Source organism: Drosophila subpulchrella, unplaced genomic scaffold (genome assembly GCF_014743375.2).
Source record: "Drosophila subpulchrella strain 33 F10 #4 breed RU33 unplaced genomic scaffold, RU_Dsub_v1.1 Primary Assembly Seq377, whole genome shotgun sequence".
Taxonomy (NCBI): Eukaryota; Metazoa; Arthropoda; class Insecta; order Diptera; family Drosophilidae; genus Drosophila; species Drosophila subpulchrella.
The window spans coordinates 221,969-236,848 of NW_023665598.1; the positions used below are offsets into that span (position 1 = coordinate 221,969).

Here is a 14,880-nt window from a genome sequence, read left to right on the forward strand (position 1 = left end):
CCTGTTCTACGCTCCCAAGACACTAACCATACGGCAAAAAATTATGTTTCGACGCTATCTCTATTTTCAATATTTTTGACTTTCACAGACGTTTTACCAACATGCACGGTACCTCATTGGAAAGGAAATTCATTTTACTAATAAACAAATGCGTTTCGGCGAACGAAAAGCCGTCAGTTTTTGAGAAAAAAGCATAGTGCTATGTGGGCGTCTCATTTGTTCCAAAATTGTAACTAGGAACACATTTACCTTATATAGATACCCTATATCGATACTTCGATAAAAATAAACTTATGTTAAATAATATTTTCAATGAATTAAAGACATGCCTGATCAATTTGATATATTATTTATTGAAATAGTAGTTTACTGGTTTCCTAGAAATTCACATTTTAAGAGTTTAAGTAAAATATTATTATTATTTCTTCTCCAGCCCTCGTGCATTTGTAGAAGCTGCCCTTGCGCTCTGGCAACATCTTGGCGCCATAATATATAAAAACGAAATTATGTTTAATATTATTTTCAACGAAATAAAGACATGCCTTCGATTATACTTTCTCGCCTGATCAATTTGATGTATTATTTATTAAAATCGGGTCCGTAGTTTATTGGAAATTCCCATTTAAGGAGTTTCAGTAAAATATGTATATTAATTATATCTTCTCTAGCCCTTGCGCACAAGACAGGAGTTACCACCCTGTCAAGCGATTTCCCCGTTACTTTGGAAAGGCGGCGCAGCACGACAACAAGCTGTAAACAAACTAAGCAGCTAATTTGTTTGTACTAATCATAATAGAAGCGATCATCATGTGTAAGTATATTTTCGCTTGATACGTACATAAGCAGGATAAATGTTATTTACACGGATTCTTATTGCAGCTCAAAACGTAATTACAGTATCCAGCCGTTTAACAAGTGGGAAGTATACGCAAAAAAAGTAAGTCTGTAAGTCTTACATACATATGTACATATGTAAATATTGTAGTTATTTTATTAATATATACAAACAAAAACCTCTCTTAACGAGGTAAAAAGTAGTGGCGAACGCTCCTTTAACCAAAATTTCTGATATCAACACCACCAGCTCCACCATTCCACTTTCCTTGCTAACTCGCCGACGCTAGTTTGACGGACATCTTTAATAATCATTTCCCCAGGCGAAAGAAGCATCGGTCTCATTGGCTTAAAACGTGGATACAATATAACGCAAAATGGCAAAACTGGAGGGCTATGTGGGTAAATACTAAAAAAATTTTCCGTGTCTGATGTTGCTAATGAGTACTCAACCTTAGTGGTTCCTCTACGCACCAAGCCCAATGCCAAAAGCTGCCACATCGTCTTTATGCGGGAGCACTTTATTCATCTGATGGATCCCAACAAACCCAAGGGACGCACACTCTTCCTGCTCAATGTTCCGCCTTACGTGGCGAAGGACAGCCTGAAGTCGGTCTTCAGTCGGGCGGGAAGCATTCAGGCCGTAGAGTTCGCCGTTAGGCCGGGAAAAGAGGAGACTACCAAATGGTACGAGAGCACCGGGGAAACGTTCTCCTACACAGGCCCATTCTTTATCTTTAAGGTAGCCTACATTGTGTTTGAGAAGGCCAGCAGCATCAACAAGGCCCTGGCTTTGAGAAGCATTGACCTCTTCAATACCAGCGGGGAGTGCATTGTCAAAACAGGCATGGAGCTCTGGCATGAGGAGTACGATAAAAACTACATTTTCGAGGCTGACAAGGCGAAGGTACAGATCAGGAAACACATGGCCGGGTACGACAAGAGGGAGCGAGCTGGGACGGAGGCGGCCAAGAGCGGAGAATCTGATGCCGACGGATGGGTCACCGTAGGCAACGAGGGACGCAACGCTGGCTTTGAGCAAAAGGCCTCTCTGATTGGACGCCTGGAACAAAAGGTGCCCACGGAAAACAAGTCCAAGGAACTGAAGAACTTTTACACCTTTCAGTCAGCAGTCGCGTCGGAAACGTCTCCTTCACTGCGTTGCAAACTTCTGACTGAAATCGTATTATAAGGGGATAAAGGGTTTGCTAGGGTACTGGGCGGTCTTCCGCGACGAGATTCCAAGTCCAATTTCACCTCGAAACACCTTGCCATTTATTTGAACATCACCGTACACCAGCAGATTCGTCTTTTTAAATTCATCAACAAAACAAGCCCAGCTGCCTGACAGTAAGATCAGGACACACTACAAAGAATAAGATTTTCGACTAGTGAAACTCTTAGTCGATCTGAGTACTAGGCTTAAGCCTAAAAACCGCGAGCTAACCATAGGAGTGAGCGAGAGGCAAGCAGGCGGTTAACGCTTTTCGTCGGGTCTGTTTTTCAGCGCGGTACTCAGATGAGCTAATGTGAATTTCGATGCACGCCGTTAGCCGCGGAACAAAAAATAATAAATTTAATCTTTTGCGGTGTTCGTGCACAAGCGGTGGGGAATTTAAAAATTAAATAAGGAAGAAAACGCCTAAAGGAGGTCAGTGCAGATGAAAAAGGACGCCTTATCCAAGCTGTTGCCCATTGTTGTGGGACTTGACCGACAGGAAGCAATACCACATCGGGGCAAATCCGCAGAATTGTTGAAATGCTGGAGGAGATCCACTAAAGAATCCCAGTGGGAAGGAACATGAGACATCGCTCGATCTCCGACGAGCTCTCCTTTGAGGACTCCGCCTCTACCAGCTACTTTTAGGAGGAAATAAGGTCGCCCGGTAAGGGCCATTATCAGGATGCTGGGCGACTTCATGCAGCATCAGGCGGAACAACCCCGTTCGCAATTCGGCTCCCACTTCCCCAAGATCTAATATGCCTATTGGGATTCGGAGCTGGAGTACAGATGGCGCCGGGAAGATGGAGAAGCATCCGTAGGACGAGAAGGAAGCCTTAAACTTTTAATTTACATAAATAAAAACATTCGTTGAACATTTCATTTATTTTTGTGGACCAGCAGACTCTTCTTTTTTAAACTGCTCCAATTGATTTGTTTTCCGTTTGGGAACAAGCCCAGCTGCTTGACAGTAAGACCATGCGAAATGCATTGCGGGTGAACTTTGAAAACTTCAAACTACAAAGAATAAGAATTTTCGACTTGTGAAACTCTTAGCCGATCTAGGCTTTATGGTGAAAAAAGTGCGTTAAGCGGAATTTGATCGCTGAAGCGGAAACCCTCTTCTGTCGAAATGGGCTATTAGCTTATTTGATAAACGCGCTGAAAAACAGACCCGACGCTCTCTGCTATGGTTAGCTCGCAGAGGATTCTTATATCAAGCTGTTGAACATCATCCAGGGCCCCTAAAATAACGTTTTGAGAGAAACAAACTGACAATCAGAATACAATTTCCATTTTGCAGTCCACAAAATCTTGTTTTGCATACAGGCGAAAATGGCTAGATCAACTCGGCTAGTGATTCTGATTAAGAATATGTATATATACTTTATAGGGTCGAAAACGCTTCCTTCTACCTGTTACATACTTTCTGCCGCACCTAACATACGGGTTTAAATATACGTACTTTGTTTTATAGTATATTATTGCACTTTTCCTTTGTTTCGACATAGCGCCGGCAGTCCAGATCTGAGCGGATTCAGTAATGCCTTTCACGCAATGTAGAGGAGCGATCGCGTGCTGTGGACTGGACGAGTAACTTACTGGCGCTACGACTCCACAACGATTATTATCAGCGATTGTTGTGCTGAGCTCAATTTCCGACTTTTTATAAGCTATACAGCCGCCGGTTATAAGATATGACATTTCAGTTTTATTTTGTCGTGGTCAGAGCTTGGTCGCGGTAGTGTCAATGGCAAAAGCAAATTTATGACGATTTACGTGCGGATATGCTCGCTGGATTTTTCAGTTTGGGTCTGGTATAATATAGAAGTTTATTCGATTCTTAAGCTAGTCCTACTGACTAAAACGGTTTGAAGCGACGCGACTGCTTAAGCAGCTCGATCTTTCGCTTGTCCTCCTCGAACTTCTTGCGAATCTCCATGATATTCTGCATCTTACTCTCGCGGATCTGAAAGGTGTAAAAGTTCTTCAGTTCCTTGGACTTGTTTTCCGTGGGCACCTTTTGTTCCAGGCGTCCAATCAGAGAGGCCTTTTGCTCAAAGCCAGCGTTGCGTCCCTCGTTGCCTACGGTGACCCATCCGTCGGCATCAGATTCTCCGCTCTTGGCCGCCTCCGTCCCAGCTCGCTCCCTCTTGTCGTACCCGGCCATGTGTTTCCTGATCTGTACCTTCGCCTTGTCAGCCTCGAAAATGTAGTTTTTATCGTACTCCTCATGCCAGAGCTCCATGCCTGTTTTGACAATGCACTCCCCGCTGGTATTGAAGAGGTCAATGCTTCTCAAAGCCAGGGCCTTGTTGATGCTGCTGGCCTTCTCAAACACAATGTAGGCTACCTTAAAGATAAAGAATGGGCCTGTGTAGGAGAACGTTTCCCCGGTGCTCTCGTACCATTTGGTAGTCTCCTCTTTTCCCGGCCTAACGGCGAACTCTACGGCCTGAATGCTTCCCGCCCGACTGAAGACCGACTTCAGGCTGTCCTTCGCCACGTAAGGCGGAACATTGAGCAGGAAGAGTGTGCGTCCCTTGGGTTTGTTGGGATCCATCAGATGAATAAAGTGCTCCCGCATAAAGACGATGTGGCAGCTTTTGGCATTGGGCTTGGTGCGTAGAGGAACCACTAAGGTTGAGTACTCATTAGCAACATCAGACACGGAAATTTTTTTTAGTATTTACCCACATAGCCCTCCAGTTTTGCCATTTTGCGTTATATTGTATCCACGTTTTAAGCCAATGAGACCGATGCTTCTTTCGCCTGGGGAAATGATTATTAAAGATGTCCGTCAAACTAGCGTCGGCGAGTTAGCAAGGAAAGTGGAATGGTGGAGTTCGGAACATGGGTGTTATTGTAATTTTGTGGTTTTCTGGCTATTTGGAGACCAGATATATAATGATGGCCAGTGTGGCCGTGCAAGAAAACACTTGATTTTCTCAATATATATGGTTTTAATTTTGATGAGCAAATTTAAAAAAAATTCCTATGAATTTTTGAAACATTAGAAGACCCCTGATTTGCCCCAACCCATCTAAATCGTTAGATATATTTTGAAAATTTTAACAGAGCCCCATGTTCCAAATTCCGCCATTCCAATTTCGCTGCTAACTCGCCGATGCTAATTTGACGGTCATATATATATTTTTATATTTTGGTATATTCTGAAATATGAAGTAGTATGTTTTAGTATATTTTTTATGGATAAATAGTATTTTTCGATTTGTCCGGCGCGGTCACGCTGCTATTCAGTGTACGTGGATTTACAGATAACGGTCCAAACACAATTCAGTCTGGAATTCCATCAGAAGCGTCAACTAAAGCGACCCAGGCATTCGTCAGAAAGAGCTAGCCAGCGACTCAATTAGATGTGCCTGCTGCGCATCCAGAGCTGATAAACTTGAGTCCACCCAATTTCTGCCTTTGACCTGTGTCCGGTCGGTCGATTGTAATATATTATTGATATTATGGCCCATACCCGCTGCCCCAGCGACGGCCTATTGGCCCGTGTGAACTTTCCACTATATGCCGTGGACATGCTTACCAGCCGCCACATACTAGTGGCCGGAGGCGGTGGTTCCAGCAAGACGGGAGTGGCGAACGGCTTTGTATGGGATGCACGCAACACGAATCTTAATGTCCGCGGTCCTAATGCCCGCCTCGTCTTTCCAGGAGATCTACGAACTGTACCACAACGGGACCCACTTCTGCGCGAAGGAGGTGCTACGCCACGAGACGGGCACAAACGTAGTTATGAACTTTGCCCTGTGCATCGGTGGCAGGAGGGGCTACTTGTGCGCCGGCCAGGAGGCGCACTGCCAAATGTACTATATTCAGCCGCGCGTTTTGTCTGAGGTTAAGGAGCATGGAAACGAAGTCAGCGACGAAAAGCCCGCCCCGGCAGACCGGTCCCACGGGAAAGGCAATTTGCGACAGCGAAACGCCCACTCGGGAGTGGAGTCAGTAACCAACGGGCATAAGCACCCCATCTCAACCGCCGACATATTGCGGCAGTCCCAGCAGTTGCTCTTCGACGTTCAAGCGGCGGATGTGGTGCAGACTGACTTCCTCAAGGGCGCTGAGCCTCTGCAGCGAGTGGTGCGCATTAGTGGTAACGGTCAGCTAATGGCCACTGGCGGCACCGACGGACACCTGCGGGTATGGGCTTTCCCCCAGATGACCTTAGTCGCCAAGTTGGCAGCGCACAGCAAGGAGATCGACGACCTGGACTTTAGCCCCGACAGCAAGGTCATAATCAGCATCTCCAAGGATGCCCAGGGTCTAGTATGGGAACTGGCCAGTGGCCATATTCAACACAAGCTGCAGTGGAAAGCGCCCGAGGGGGACAAGTACCTGTTCAAGCGGTGCCGCTATGGGACTGTGGAAGCGCAGAAGAACAACTATCGCCTCTTTACCATTGCAAATCCACTGGGCAAGGTGGGCAAGCAGCGTGGATTCCTGCAGCACTGGGACTGTGCAAGCGGGAAACTTCGTCAGGCTGTTGCCATCGAAGAAAGCTTGTCATCCCTGGCGGTGCGGGACGACGGTCGGTTCGTGGCTGTCGGCACGATGTTCTCAGGAAGCGTTTTCATGTACATAGCATTTAGTTTGCAGGTAACCCTAATTGCTGTGTTGACAAACATACTAGTAAAGCGCACACACATACATTGCGAAAAAATCCTTCTTAGACCGCAACTAGCTTACCTATAATATATAGACATTTTACACCCCCTTTGCAGCGCGTGCTTCACATTCCCAATGCACACTCCATGTTCGTAACGGGTATACAGTTTCTGCCTATAACAAACGAGGCGGGACCGCCAATCTCCAGCGACACAGAGGCAGCCGTTCTTTCCATTTCCGTGGACAACAAAGTCTGCATACACAGTCTGCCCCAAAGGCGTAAGCAATAATATGTTAGCTTAAAAAATATTTTACTAACTCCTTCTTTTAGGTATAATCCCCGCCTGGATGGCTATTGCCTTTTTGATCGTCATGATTTTTGCCGTTTTTGTGCTATGCTCCTATATTGGCATCTGATGTTCAATGGTCCTAAGAGAGTTAATCAACATGCATTATTAGTTTGTAATCAAGGATTAGTTTAACATGCTTCACGTCGCTCCCGCCATCATTTTAATTATTTAATTTGCAAATGTTTTTTTTATATTAAAATTTCGATTGTAAAAACGATGCCGGATGCCATCGCAACTGCAGATTAAAAGGTTTAACTTCGTGGTTTTTTTTAAAAATAACTGTTAGTTCTTATCAATATTTCACTCATCGATACACGCCACCAGCAACGTATCACGAAAAGGTAGCGTACTATTTTTCGCTCCTTTTTTACTAATCAAACAAAAACACCTCTTAACGAGGTAAAAAGTAGTGGCGAACGCGCCTTTAACAAAAATTTCTGATATCAACAATTGTGACGAAAAATGATATTACATTCGATAAAATAAATAAACTATATTAAATTTATGATTTCGGCCCGCAACAGTAAATATTTATTTACCTACACGTAAATTTTCTGTTGTTGCGTGCCGAATACATAAATTAATTATAGTTTATTTATTTTATCGAATGTAATATCATTTTTCGTCACAATTGTTGATATCAGAAATTTTTGTTAAAGGCGCGTTCGCCACTACTTTTTACCTCTTTAAGAGGTGTTTTTATTTGATATGAAAAGTTTTTTTTTTGCTCAAGATTTTAAGTACTCCGGTACCATGACTAGGAGTCGTCCCCATATGGCTTGGCTATTGAAAAACCAAACACACAGATTCGACCCCTAATCTTAGCTGAACGCCACCTTAAATTAGGCACAACAAGTTTTATCGCTTTAATTACCTATTTTAATAGCACAAGTGTGGAATCTCAAGGGCTGTATAGTTTCAGATTCCAAGAGAAATCTGTCGTTTCTTACATTTCCCGCCGAACTAGCTTGTTTTTCAATAGTGGTAGAACAAATAGATCAAGTTTCCTATTTCGATTAGCTTCATGCCAGTAAAGGACCCTAAAACCATAACAGATTTTCCGTTTGAAAAAATCCAATAAGAATATTTTTCATCAAATTGGGTTTTTCTTGTTTATTCCAATAAGTATGAAATATTTCGTATACGGAGCTGAAACGAGTTGCACTTCTTATCGCTTAATATATTCCAAACGGTAATTTTTAGGGCAAAAAGTGTTATAGATCAAAAGTTGAGGAATCTCAAGGGCTATATGATTTAAAATTTAAAAAGAAATCGTTCGACTCAATTTTGAGAAAATAGTCGAAAAGTAGTTTTAAAAAATAAATTTTTGTCATAACTCTTAATCTGTTATATTCAGACAATTTTACTTTATGAAGAGTATTTAGCAAATTAAACTATCTTTTTAGACATAAATAGCACGTTTCTGTAGCATTAGTTGTTTAGATACTATAAGCATTTTAAATCTGCCTTTTTTTTGATTTTCCGCGATTTCTAACGATTTCTATTTCAAGCTACTTTATACACCCATATGGTTTCCAAAACCCTAAAGCTAAGATGGGATGCATACAAACCCACAAACAAAGGGACAAACATTTTCATTTTGGGAAGAAGAAGAAAATCTTATTTTTTGAATTACTTTTGAACGGCACATCGGATTTCAACAAATGAGGTGTCATTCGAAGCGTATTCTCATAAGAATAAAACCAGCTGAACAGCCGGGGGCTTTTCTCTCCACCGTATCCAGCAGCTCCAATTTTTTAAATTTTAACTTTTACACTTTCACCGTCTTTTCTCCCAAACAAATCTATATTTCACAAGTCTTGGTATGGAATCTTCTTAGTTTTTGCGATACCTTTGGATTGGTTTATTACTTGTTACGATCGGACCATAATGGCAGATTTTCAATTCTGTGGCTATATATAGTAGTTGTCTTCGCACGCTCTCTTGCGCGCTTCGCCACTACGTGTACTGCCGTCCACAGTGATCATAACACAAGAGCCGTTGCTGGATTAACCCTAGTTTTCCTAGGACCCCCACAATTACAGCTTTCAATGCAACCCATGCACTGCGGTGACTATTTGACAAAACGTTTGTGAAACTTAAACTCTTCATTAATTTTCTGATGTCTGCTCGAAAAGTCAAACAGTTTTTATACCCGTTACCCGTAGTAAAATGGTATACTAGATTCGTCGGAAAGTATGTAACAGGCAGAATGAAGCGTTTCCGACCCCATCAAGTATATATATTTTTGATAAGGATCACTAGCCGAGTCGATCTAGCCATGTCCGTCTGTCCGTCCGCCGGAATGAACGCTGAGATCTCGGAAACTATAAGAGCTAGCCTATTGAGATTTTGCGTGCAGATTCCTGAGCTTCTTACGCAGCGCAAGTTTGTTTCAGCAGAGTGCCACGCCCACTCTAACGCCCACAAGCCGCCCAAAACTGTGGCTCGCACAGTTTTGATACTAGATAAAAAATTTTAACTGAAATGTATTGGTCTCGTCAATACCTATCGATTGATCCAAAAAAAATTTGCCACGCCCACTCTAACGCCCATAACGCTTAAATCTTTCTACCGCCAGTAGGTGGCGCATTTCAATCTCGCTTTGCTGATTGCATATCTCCATTTCCCTTTGGTCCCTTTAGCTGAGTAACGGGTATCTATTCTTCCTTGTTATACCCGTTACTCGTAGAGTAAAAGGGTATACTAGATTCGTCGGAAAGTATGTAACAGGCAGAAGGAAGCGTTTCCGACCCCATAAAGTATATATATTCTTGATCAGGATCACCAGCCGAGTCGATCTAGCCATGTCCGTCTGTCCGTCTGTCTCGGAAACGTGCAGATTTCTGAGCTTCTTACGCAGCGCAAGTTTGTTTCAGTAGAGTGCCACGCCCACAAACCGCCCAAAACTGTGGCTCCTACAGTTTTGATGCTAGAATAAAAATTGTAACTGAATTGTATTGTTCCTATCAATACCTATCGATTGGTAAAAAAAAAGTTTGCCACGCCCACTTTTACGCCCACAAACCGCCCACAAACTTCAAAAAATCGTAAATATGAACGTGGATATCTCGGAAACCATCAAGGATAGAGAATTGGGATCTCAGATTTAGATTCCGTAGCCTTGAGCGCAGCGCAAGTTTGTTACGCAAATACGCCACGCCCACTCTAACGCCCACAAACCGCCCAAGCCTGTGGCGCCCACAATTTTCATGCTAGATACAAAATTTTAACTGAACTGTATTGGTCTCGTCAATACCTATCGATTGACCCAAAAATTTTCCACGCCCACTCTAACGCCCATAACGCTTAAATATGTCTACCGCCGATAGGTGGCGCATTTCAATCTCGCTTTGCTACTTGCATATCTCCATTTCCCTTTGGTCCCTTTAGCTGAGTTACGGGTATCTGATAGTCGAGGTACTCGACTATAGCGTTCTTCCTTGTTTTAAGAATTCATTAAATTTTAAAGACTATACGGACGTATATAAAACAAAATGTACATACACTGGTCGGCATAAGTACCCTTCAGTTCTGCAGTAGGGACGCGGTGACATGGCTCAAGGCAAAAAGCTTTTTTTGTTTTTTTTTTGTGCCTAAAACGCTGTGCCGCTGTTGACGTCAGCAGAGCAGTCGGCGCAGCGTAGAAGACTGCCCACGAAAACGATCGTGCAACAAAGAGAGGCAGATATTCGGATATTTCCCTCTCTTTCTTGTCTTATAATCTGCCTGCACTCCGCGCTCGCAAAGACAAATTTCGGCCGGTCCGTAATTTTTTCTGCGTCTCTCGGTTATTTTCGGCTAGCGACTAATATTTCGGCGGAAAAATTTTCGTGGAGCAGCGACATGTGAATGCCCTAATATTTTAAGAGCATTATTGTGTATCGAAAATATACAACTTATATTGTTTTATAAAAGTAAATTCTTTGATTATAGTAAAATTAAGTAATTTGGATTTACTTATAATGTTATGTTAACTTATTATACATTTTTATTACAATATATTTTTTTAGTGTAATTATAGAAAATTAGTCCGTTAAAATTGATTTCAATATTTAAAACATTAGTAGTATTAGTATTAACATTTTTTAAAAATTCGTATTGTATTTTTTACTTAAGGGGGTATTCTAGTCTAGAAATTTAAATAAATCAAAAATTTTTTTTTTTCATAATTCGATAGTTTAGATATTCAAAAATATCTCCCTAAACGGATTTTTCAAAATTCAAATTATTTTTAAAATTATGGCTGACTAAGAGAATATAAGTTATACGTGCTATTCTATCAGTTACACTGCCTGAAATTTAACGTAAAACTTTAAACGCGTTTTTCTCCAAACTACTTTTTCTGATACGGTAGCCATAATATTTCAAGTTCTAATCAGCCGATTTACTTAAAATTTGGCATGAATATTCTTTCAATATCTCTCTTTCGCATAAACCAACAAAAATTAAGAATTTAAAATTTGTAATATTTTTTAAAAAATTTATAAAATTAAAAAATTTTTTAAAAATATCGACCTTTTTTTTGAGTGGCCGCCATTTTATGAAAAAAATTTTTTTTTTAGTTTTGCTGGTTCATGACATAGCGACATTCGTACTGATTAAGAATCTTTTTTTTTTTTATTTTTAAGATGACCGCAAGGGTAGAAATCATGGCGACGAGGACACGGCCTTTTTTTTCCCCCTCTACTTCAAGGACGCATAACTCGATGAAAAAAAATTTTTTTTTCCTTAATTTTATTTTATGTACTCTTCTAAGTTAAATAAACAAATGATAAATAACCCGACACTAAAAATATCAATTGTTTAGTTTTAATTAATTGTTAAAAAAGGCTCGAAACTAGAGCCTCTAGACTAGAATACCCCCTTAAGAAGTACAAATTATATAGTCGGATATTGTTCGCCTTAGAAAGGGTGTAAGTGCAGTGGCACGCGCCAACAGCGAAGAGAAAACAAAAGAAACCAAGTAAAGTGGTGAGAAGACTTGGTGCATTCTGTTTGAGTGATTGAAAGGGAAGCATCCATTTTAATTGTGCGCAGCAGAGTTACTTTAGTCGTCTCTTTAAGTTAATATAATAAAGTCAGGTAAGTGCTACGTTAAGTTTAAGATGTTGTGCATTGATCTTAGTTTAAAGTACGTATATTTTGAAGGTATTCAATGGGTTCCGTTAGCCGAAAGTGGATGACTAAATGTTTTGTGGCAAAAAAAATCCCGCAAAGGGTTTATACACAGCTCTAAAAGTTAAATATACAAATAAACAAGTAAAACGCATTTTTTAATCATATCCCCATACATTTTTTAGGAGCGATGGCCAAGGATTCGGAAGACCCGGACAAAGGTTTAAGGAAAGCGATGACCAATGTAAAAAGCCAATAACGTAACATAAAACTAGGCTTACTATAATAATTGTCCTTTAACAGATAACCTAAATAACACTATTTAATTAAAATGAATTTAAAAGTAAATTAAAATGTATGTATTTTAAATTCTATATTTTCATAAGTGAAAGCTAATGGAAAAATTCTGATTTTCCCAAGTGATTTCACTTGGGACGTGTCACTTGCAAGTGATTTCACAAGTGAAAACTCATGGAAAAATTTTGATTTTCACAAGTGATTCACTCGGGACGTGTCACCGGCACGTGACAGACCATACGAAAAATGAGTATAAGGAACAAGTGAAATCCCGTAGGACTTCGAAATATTTTCATTTGAATTTTCACTTGTGAAAATGCGGACATCCCATACAATTTTCTATATGGAGCGTCACTTGTTCTTCACTTGTGCACAAGGACATGTCATACGTGATTCTCAAGGTGATTCACAAGTGAAACTTTTTTTTTGGAACTGAAGGGTATTTTGACAAAACAAAAGTTAAATATACACCTATCCCTCGCTTTGCGTCGGGGATACGGTCCAAAAAAAATACGACGCCAAGTGAATTAGGATTTTCTATAGCAACCCTTCAGTTCTGCAGTAGGGACGCGGTGACATGGCTCAAGGCAAAAAGCTTTTTTTGTTTTTTTTTTTGTGCCTAAAACGCTGTGCCGCTGTTGACGTCAGCAGAGCAGTCGGCGCAGCGTAGAAGACTGCCCACGAAAACGATCGTGCAACAAAGAGAGGCAGATACTCGGATATTTCCCTCTCTTTCTTGTCTTATAATCTGCCTGCACTCCGTGCTCGCAGAGACAAATTTCGGCCGGTCCGTTATTTTTTTTTGCGTCTCTCCGTTATGTTCGGCTAGCGACTAATATTTCGGCGGAAAAATTTTCGTGGAGCAGCGACATGTGAATGCCCTAATATTTTAGGAGCATTATTGTGTATCGAAAATATACAACTTATATTGATTTATAAAAGTAAATTATTTGATTATAGTAAAATTAAGTAATTTGGATTTACTTATAATGTTATGTTTACTTATTATACATTTTTATTACAATATATTTGTTTAGTGTAATTATAGAAAATTAGTCCGTTAAAATTGATTTCAATATTTAAAACATTAGTAGTATTAGTATTAACATTTTTAAAAAATTCCATATTGTATTTGTTACTCAAGAAGTAAAAACTATATAGTCGGATATATTTCACTTTAGAAAGGGTATAGGTGCAGTGGCACGCGCCAACAGCGAAGAGAAAACAAAAGAAATCTAGTAAAGGGGTGACTTGGTGCATTCTGTTTGAGTGATTGAAAGGGAAGCATCCATTTTAATGGTGCGCAGCAGAGTTACTTTAATCGTTTAGTTAATATAATAAAGTCAGGTAAGTGCTACATTAAGTTTAAGATGTTGTGCATTGATCTTAGTTTAAAGTACGTAAATTTTGAAGGTATTGGTTCCGTTAGCCGAAAGTGGATGACGAAATGTTTTGTGCCAATAAAAATTCTGCAACACAGCTATAAAAGGTAAATATACAATTAAACAAATAAAACGCATTTTTTAAACATATGTTTTTTCAGGAGCGTTGGCCAAGGATTCAGAGGACCCGGACAAAGGTTTAAGAACGGCGATGTCTAACGTTAAAAATAAGCCTACGAATCAAAAAACAGAAACAATAATTGTAAAATTTTTGAAAATCTAAATAATACCATATAATTAAAATGAATTAAAATGAAATTAAATATGTATGTATTTTAAATTCTATATTTTTTAAATTGAAAACTCAAGGAAAAATTTTGATTTTCACAAGTGATTCACTTGGGACGCGTCCCTTGCAAGTGATTTCACAAGTGAAAACTCAAGGAAAAATTCTGATTTTCCCAAGTGTTTCACTTGGGACCCGTCCCTTGCAAGTGATTTCACAAGTGAAAACTCAAGGAAAAATTCTGATTTTCCCAAGTGATTCACTTGGGACGAGTCACCGGCACGTGACAGGCCATACGAAAAATGAGTATAAGGAACAAGTGAAATCCCGTAGGACTTCGAAAAATTTTCATTTGAATTTTCACTTGTGAAAATGCGGACATCCCATACAATTTTCTATATGGAGCGTCACTTGTTCTTCACTTGTGCACGAGGACATGTCCCAGGTGATTCACAAGTGAAACTTTTTTTTTGGAACTGAAGGGAAACAATGTAAAGTTCGAAGATGGCTTCCAGGGTTACAAAAATAATACTTTTTAAAAAGAAAATTGAGCAAAGCGATCCTTAAAAAAAAATCCAAATAACCATTTCATTTTATTACATATTATACATACAAAAACAAAAAGAAACTAATTTATTTAAAACAAAATAAATTCTTGAATTACTTACTCAATTATGAAAAATAAAATTAGAATTAATCACTCTCTGACGAGTCTTTAGTGTCTGTTGTCGTAGGCCGGCTTTCTTTAAAAATAAATTG

General features: G+C 40.1%; 3 protein-coding genes across 9 annotated transcripts; 2 read left to right on the top strand and 1 right to left on the bottom strand.

The window, feature by feature from the left end:
* The first annotated feature begins 726 nt into the window (after window positions 1-726).
* LOC119561832 (ribosomal RNA-processing protein 7 homolog A-like) lies at window positions 727-2,290 on the top strand. 5 transcript variants are annotated; one of them, XM_037875315.1, is made up of 5 exons: window positions 727-811; window positions 880-937; window positions 1,085-1,236; window positions 1,293-1,521; window positions 1,581-1,721. In XM_037875315.1, the coding sequence occupies exons 3-5, from the start codon at window positions 1,212-1,214 to the stop codon at window positions 1,594-1,596; spliced, it is 270 nt and encodes an 89-aa protein (XP_037731243.1). In that variant the 5' UTR covers window positions 727-811; window positions 880-937; window positions 1,085-1,211; the 3' UTR covers window positions 1,597-1,721. The 5 variants fall into 5 exon arrangements, with proteins under 5 accessions (XP_037731243.1, XP_037731241.1, XP_037731244.1 ...); XM_037875316.1 differs by having other exon boundaries at window positions 731-811; window positions 1,577-1,718; XM_037875313.1 differs by having other exon boundaries at window positions 729-811; window positions 1,085-1,232; window positions 1,293-2,282.
* Window positions 2,291-3,744: 1,454 nt separating this feature from the next.
* On the bottom strand, window positions 3,745-5,053 carry LOC119561831 (putative ribosomal RNA-processing protein 7 homolog B). 3 transcript variants are annotated; one of them, XM_037875309.1, is made up of 2 exons: window positions 4,754-5,053; window positions 3,745-4,693 (listed from the first exon to the last, which is right to left on the bottom strand). In XM_037875309.1, the coding sequence occupies exon 2, from the start codon at window positions 4,641-4,643 to the stop codon at window positions 3,918-3,920; it is 726 nt and encodes a 241-aa protein (XP_037731237.1). In that variant the 5' UTR covers window positions 4,644-4,693; window positions 4,754-5,053; the 3' UTR covers window positions 3,745-3,917. The 3 variants fall into 3 exon arrangements, with proteins under 3 accessions (XP_037731237.1, XP_037731236.1, XP_037731238.1); XM_037875308.1 differs by having other exon boundaries at window positions 4,750-5,021; XM_037875310.1 differs by lacking the exon at window positions 4,754-5,053 and having other exon boundaries at window positions 3,745-4,409; window positions 4,465-4,605.
* A 254-nt stretch (window positions 5,054-5,307) lies between these two features.
* Window positions 5,308-7,255, top strand: LOC119561830 (prolactin regulatory element-binding protein). The gene is made up of 4 exons (XM_037875307.1): window positions 5,308-5,673; window positions 5,738-6,679; window positions 6,805-6,967; window positions 7,020-7,255. Exons 1-4 carry the CDS (start codon window positions 5,533-5,535, stop codon window positions 7,103-7,105), a joined length of 1,332 nt encoding a protein of 443 aa, XP_037731235.1. The 5' UTR covers window positions 5,308-5,532; the 3' UTR covers window positions 7,106-7,255.
* Window positions 7,256-14,880: the final 7,625 nt, after the last annotated feature.

Coding starts and splice junctions, on each gene's coding strand:
- LOC119561832 (XM_037875312.1), top strand. CDS start 1,212: ATGGCAAAACTGGAGGGCTATGTGG. Junction 1,237..1,292: donor AAAACTGGAGGGCTATGTGG/GTAAATACTAAA, acceptor ACTCAACCTTAG/TGGTTCCTCTACGCACCAAG.
- LOC119561831 (XM_037875308.1), bottom strand. CDS start 4,774: ATGGCAAAACTGGAGGGCTATGTGG. Junction 4,694..4,749: donor AAAACTGGAGGGCTATGTGG/GTAAATACTAAA, acceptor ACTCAACCTTAG/TGGTTCCTCTACGCACCAAG.
- LOC119561830 (XM_037875307.1), top strand. CDS start 5,533: ATGGCCCATACCCGCTGCCCCAGCGACGGCCTATTGGCCCGTGTGAAC. Junction 5,674..5,737: donor CGGGAGTGGCGAACGGCTTT/GTATGGGATGCA, acceptor TCGTCTTTCCAG/GAGATCTACGAACTGTACCA. Junction 6,968..7,019: donor ACACAGTCTGCCCCAAAGGC/GTAAGCAATAAT, acceptor TCCTTCTTTTAG/GTATAATCCCCGCCTGGATG.